General features: G+C 40.1%; 1 protein-coding gene across 1 annotated transcript; it reads right to left on the bottom strand.

The window, feature by feature from the left end:
• Window positions 1–4690: 4690 nt before the first annotated feature.
• On the bottom strand, window positions 4691–5650 carry LOC144769846 (olfactory receptor 1G1-like). The gene has a single exon (XM_078654032.1). It carries the CDS (start codon window positions 5648–5650, stop codon window positions 4691–4693), a length of 960 nt encoding a protein of 319 aa, XP_078510158.1.
• Between the last annotated feature and the right edge of the window lie 484 nt (window positions 5651–6134).

Genomic DNA, 6134 nt, shown 5'->3' with positions numbered 1-6134 from the left:
AGAATCGGGTTAACTAATGTTGCCTCTGATGGTGACCTCACTTGCTCCACTGGTGGAAATCTTAGACCCTATTTAAGATAGATGTTCTGAGGGACTGCCAGGAAGAGACATGAGAGCATAAGCAGAACAAATAAGAATTATCCCCAAATCCTGGGAAAGGGACAGGGCATTAATGTGTTTTTTTTTCTTTTTAAAAACTCTTGTTTTTTAAAAATGCGCAGAAACCTCTACCAGGTTATATCCTCTACCCTCCTGGTGGATGGTAGTCCACCCTCCACTAAATAAAGGGAAGCGATATTTACCAAATTTTAAATGCACCTATAATGAGTTATAGTAATATAACCAGCCCTTGCTTGTATGAATTTCTTTCCAACTCCTTTCCTCAATATTTTTGCTGCAATTTCAAAGCATCACATTCCATCGTCTGTATTTTTATGATTAGATGAAGGCTGTGTCCAATAAATTTTGGCACGCAATATCAAAGTCACAGAATATGTCAAGAGTGCATATGGTATGCTTGTACTGCCCAGTGCAATGCTACCAACCATATTTAACATTCTGTATAATAGTGGTTGGTGTAACAGTGATCTAAGTTTTCACACCAATAACTTAATAACATTATATTCAATGTGTTCCTTGAGATACAGGAGAAAATTGGAATTCCAAAACAAAATTATTTAATCTATGCCTGGCATGAAATTCCCTGATTCGGTTATAATGGTATTGTTATATACTGGAATAATTGATGTGTCAAATAAATGGCAATTTTTATGATAAAGAGTTGCAGATGATAGCAAGAAACACGTGGTTCAATAGCAGATCTGGACCTTTACGCAGATAAGTACAGAGCTATGACAGGATGCCACTAAAGTGATGCTCATCATGTAAGAGAAAATCCAGCATTACAATAATCTTTCGACTTTTATATTACACCGGATCAGATACAATCCACAATTGGCAGCAAGTGGGTAACCAGCCAACAGAGTACACATGTGTGCCACATGCCTCAGTCTAGAACAATACTGGGAGTAAATCTTTTGCAACTTAAAGAAATGTTTGAGACAAATACTAAGGGCCAGATGTAGGTAATTCCGATGTACCTACTCTTAAATACCGATTCATACCGAATCGGTATTTAAGAGTAGGTAAATAGGAAGCAGGCAGTTGTAGGTAATCTTGATTTTGCAATTACCGAATCGGTAAGATTCGGTATTTACCGATTCTGTAAATACCGAATCAGTATTTCCCATTGATTCCTATGGGCCTTGAAGCCCATAGGAATCAATGGGAAATACCGATTCTGTATTTACAGAATCAGTAAATTCCGAATTCTGGCAGGGGGAACGGGGTGTCACTTTGACACCCTGTAGCACCCTAATTGCAGGCTTGTGTGCCATGTGGTACACATACATGCCCTAAGGGCATGTCTGTGTGTCAAATGGCATAGGTGTACATGCACAGATGTGCATGTACACTGGAATTCAGTATTTTACCACCCAATACGATTGGGTGGTAAAATAAGAACTCCTAAGGGCCTGTGGCACTGCAAACTGTGCCACCTACATATGGATTTACAGAATCAGTATATTTACCGATTCGGAAAAATACCGAAGTGGTACATTTACCCAATCGGTAAATATACCAAATCTGTAGATTCCGAGCCACCTACATGTCAAAAGCCAAATACCGGTCGGTAACGGCCTACCTACATCTGGCCCTAAATCTCTTCGTCACAATCCTCATACTGAGTTTAGTGCAATTCTTAGACATGGACTTATTTTCTTTGCACTGATAGTAGCATGACTAATAAAAGCCATAGTTTAGCAATGCCAAATAGCATTGGAATGGGCTTCCCCAACTTGTGTATATGGTGGTACATCAGGGCCTTGCACTACGAGTGATTTTTCACTCCCTGGACACCTCCCAAGGAAGTGCCTCCATCAGCACTGACTTAGTTTTCCCCACCCACCATCACAGTATCATTTAGCCCTTGTGACTGTAGGGTGGGAAAGGTTTTCTAGGGTTCCTGCAAGGGGGGCAAAGTTGGAGGAAGCTTTGGTATTGTGGTTGATTTAGCTTGTGATTGTCTTCTGCCTTGTTAATATCATACTAACTTACTTTTTGTTTCAACATATATACCTTGTCATATTTATGGATTTGTGTGGTTTGGTAAGCGAGGTCATGATTGGGGGGACTGTTCAGATCCATAAGAGACATATCCCCTTTTTTTTTAGATTATCTTAACAGCTGTGTCATGGGACCCTCCAAGGAATGGTGGCAGCGAGTCAATTTGAGGTTGCAGGGTGTGGAGGGTTAGGAGCGGTCACTTTCATCTAGACCTTTTGCCTGTCACCCGCAAAGGTGCAATGGGTGTTGAGCTAGCAACGGACACTGGGGGAATATGTTGGGTGTAGGGGGTACCTGAAATAGGTATCCTAGTGGGCAGATAAACCCCTGCACAGACGTTCCCCGGGAGGGGATATGGGAGGGTGCGGTCCTCCCCTATGGAGGGACTCATCAAGGTACATTTTTAACTTAGAAGGGGAGGATCCCAAGCAGGGGTCACCGGGAACAGTCATGATCTCACTTTGGAGAATTTTTAGATAAGGTTAGGAAATTAATGTATTAGCTTCTACGTTAAGGTTGGACAACAGAATGTGTTAATAAAAATGTAAAATATGTGGGTTACTGTGCATAATCATGAAATGTGGAATGTTTTATTGTCTAGCGGCCTGATTCAGAAAGGTAAACTTAGTCCAAAAGTTCAAGTTTAGTCCAAAAGTCTAACTTAGACCAAAAGCTTAACTTTACTACTAGTAATGTTAGAAGTTGTTCTAAATTTAGACCAAAAGTCTAACTTTAGTAGTAGTAAAGTTAGACTTTAGTTCTATATTTAGACTTTAGTTCACAACTTAGGCTTCAGGTCTAAACTTAGACTTTTAGTCTAAGTTTACATTTGCGAATCAGGTCCATTATTTTTTTTGTGCAAATAAATATGGCTTGGGTTTATTACCCCTAACTCAAATAGAGATAACTGGCGTGGTGTCTGGCAGAGGGATGGATGTGACAGTTGAGTAAATGGTGTGGGATACAATGTCTTAAGGCTTCAATGATACCTGGCCTTATGATAGGATTGCAGTATTCAAGAAGGTGACAGGAGAAAAATGCATACTGGTGGACACACCGGCGGAAGCAGATGAACAGTGGGGCCTGTGTGTGCAGGGGCGGCATGTCTCTCTCTCTCTCTCTCTCTCTCTCTCTCGCTCTCTTCTTTTCCTTCTCTCTCATTCACCATCTCTCTCCCTTCCCTTTCTCTCGCTCTCTCTCTCTCTCTCTCTCCATTCCTTTCCTTCTCTCTCATTCACATCTCTCTCCCTTCCTTCTCTCTCTCTCTCTCTCTCTCTCTCTCTCTCTCCCTTCCTTTCCTTCCCTCGCTTTCTCTCTCTGTCACTTTCCTTCTCTATGTCTCGCTTCTTTGTTGTGCGCATGACACATTTCCTGATTTAGTGCTTTATTTTTCAGGCTGTAACTTCGAGGTTATCCTTGATGGACCCGACAGGAGTCTTCCGCATTGTTGTTTTGTGCTGTGTTTCAATAAAGTTTTTGGTTGTTACTTCAGTGCTGTGTGACTGTTTCTCGATCTTCTGGCCACACATGTGTGTATTTATTTTGGCAATGTGCGTCATCATGCAATTTTTATGGCTCTTGTGTCGTGCACGGTATGTTTATGTCTGGGGGGCTGGGGAGGTGGCGGGGGATGTTTTGGCCCTCATGGGTATCGGAGCTGCATGATCTTTGTCTCCATGTCATCTGTGGGTCTTCAGGTGTGGCTCTGGGCTGGGCTCCCTTTCATTCTATGGGTAGTGATCCTGCTTAGCACCAGCAAAAGGCTGGTGTTAATTCCCTGCTGCTACTGCGGCTTATCGCCTGTTTTTGTAGCGGTTCGCAGATCTGGCAGTTCATTGTGAAAGTGGCTTTGTGGTTTTTTTGTGTGTTTTCGCACGTGAACCCCTATTCTGCATCTCATTAGGGTTAGTTGGTGGTGTCCACTGTGGAGATAAATTTCAGGGTAGTTATCGCGAGAATACTGGCGATGTCCGCAGTTTTCACCAGCTTGTGAATGGGGTGTTAAATCTAGCTCCACTTTTGATGCGGTAAGGTGAGGATAAATCGGAGTTCTAGTGACTATCCTACTGTGTGTGATACAAACCTAGCGCAAAGTGCTAGTAAATCTGAGCTACTATGTTTACTTTTAGCGTAAAGAGTTCTAACATGCAAAACCTAATAACAATTATTGTCTTAATTTTTAGTCTGTACATTTTCATAGATATCAAGATATTATGCCGCAAAGTCCTTTACATTCAAAAGGCTAACGGTATCTGTATTCTACTTTTATGTCAACTAATAACTGTTCTTGACATATACATGTTTGTATTGTTTCTTTTCTCCCATTGGCAATTAGCCATTTACATTTGCTAGCACCTTTAAGAAGGAAAACATTTTAAATTACGCAATTGTTTGATAAACTAAAATGCTCAGTAGTAATCTTTCTAAAATCAAAATGAAGTCTTGGTGTAGTGTAATTGTAGAATGCTTGATAATAGTTCACCAAGTATTAATCTATCCCATTTTCTCAAATCATGTATTCAAATTGTTTTAATTGATTTTCATTCAATTTGAGCTTGTCAGCCTAAAACAGTGAATGTGTAGTTCTACATTTAGATTGTCCTGCATTCATTGTTTTCTTTAAAGCATTTTTAAACGTTGTGTTTTTCAGGCTATAGATAATTGGGTTACACAGGGGGGTGACAGCAATATATGACAATGAGGAAATTTTATTGTCTCTCATGGTATATGATGATGTTGGACGCACATAGGTACCAAAAAGAGAACCATAGAATAAAATGACTACAGTGAGATGTGACACACATGTAGAGAAGGTCTTCTTCCTCCCCTCCTTAGATTTTATTTTCATGATGGATGAAGTGATGTGTATATAAGAAACTATGATTAAAAAGAGGGACGTTAGAGCCAATATTGGACCCATAACATAGGTAAGAGTCTCAATTGTTTGTGTGCTGCTACAGGAAATCTTCAATAAGGCTGTGAGGTCACAGAAAAAGTGGTTTATTGTGTGGTTTGTACAGAAAGAGAGATGAGAGAATAAGACTGTGTGTGCTAATGGTATCAAGAAACTTGACACCCAGGTTCCCAAAGCCAGCTGGACACACACAGATGTGTTCATGATTGTCATGTAATGTAAGGGATTGCAGATGGCCACATACCGATCATACGCCATTGTTGAAAGAAGGAGAAATTCTACAACCACCATGACCATGAAAAAGTACATTTGTATAATGCACTCAGTAAAAGAGACATGTGTGCCCTCCTGAAAGAAGTGAGCCAACATCTGTGGGAAAATGACTGAGATGTAACAGACATCATTGAAGGACAAACTGGTGAGGAAGAAATACATGGGTGTGTGCAGATGTGAATTGGAGTAAACTGTTGCAATGATTAGAATATTTCCCATCAGTGTTAAGAGGTAAATCAGTAAGAATGCAGCAAAAAGAGGAACTTGGAGATGGGGAAAATCCGAAAATCCTACAATCAGGAAGTCCTTCTTTAAGCTCTGGTTTTCTTCGTTCATTTTTCCAATGATGCAGGAAAACTTGAGGGTGAAGACAACTGCAAACAAACACAAGCACTGTCAATGTAACTGCTAGTAGAAGGCACAGGAAAATAGGCTGCCACAAAGGTGCCTCAAGTGTATATCAATAAATAGATCATTTGCATTATATCATCATATGTTTTTCGGTCATTAATTCAAATTAATTTCATACATTTATAGTATAATGATGATAGGCAGTATCTGAGCTGTGCTATGTGCATGAACTGCAGATCACAACTCACAATCTTCAGAAGCTGACAAGCTATTTTATCCTCACACAGTGCTGCGTTTACATCTATTTCGATGCATTTGCCTTCATATACATGGCAACACTGTGGCAGTAAGCATTAGGGCTTTAGGTAAACAAGTTAGCATAGGTTTAGTTAGTGATGTCATATTAACAGAAACCTATTACTGTTTACACAGGAAAAAAAAATCTTTCAAAGATTAACTAGAAATAATG

Source organism: Lissotriton helveticus, chromosome 7 (genome assembly GCF_964261635.1).
Source record: "Lissotriton helveticus chromosome 7, aLisHel1.1, whole genome shotgun sequence".
Taxonomy (NCBI): domain Eukaryota; kingdom Metazoa; phylum Chordata; class Amphibia; order Caudata; family Salamandridae; genus Lissotriton; species Lissotriton helveticus.
The sequence above is the reverse complement of the archived record's forward strand: the minus strand, read 5'-3'. Positions and strand labels throughout refer to the sequence as shown.

Bases quoted from the DNA above. Each gene is read 5' to 3' on its own strand.
- LOC144769846 (XM_078654032.1), bottom strand. From the start codon at position 5,650: ATGAACGAAGAAAACCAGAGCTTAAAGAAGGACTTCCTGATTGTAGGA.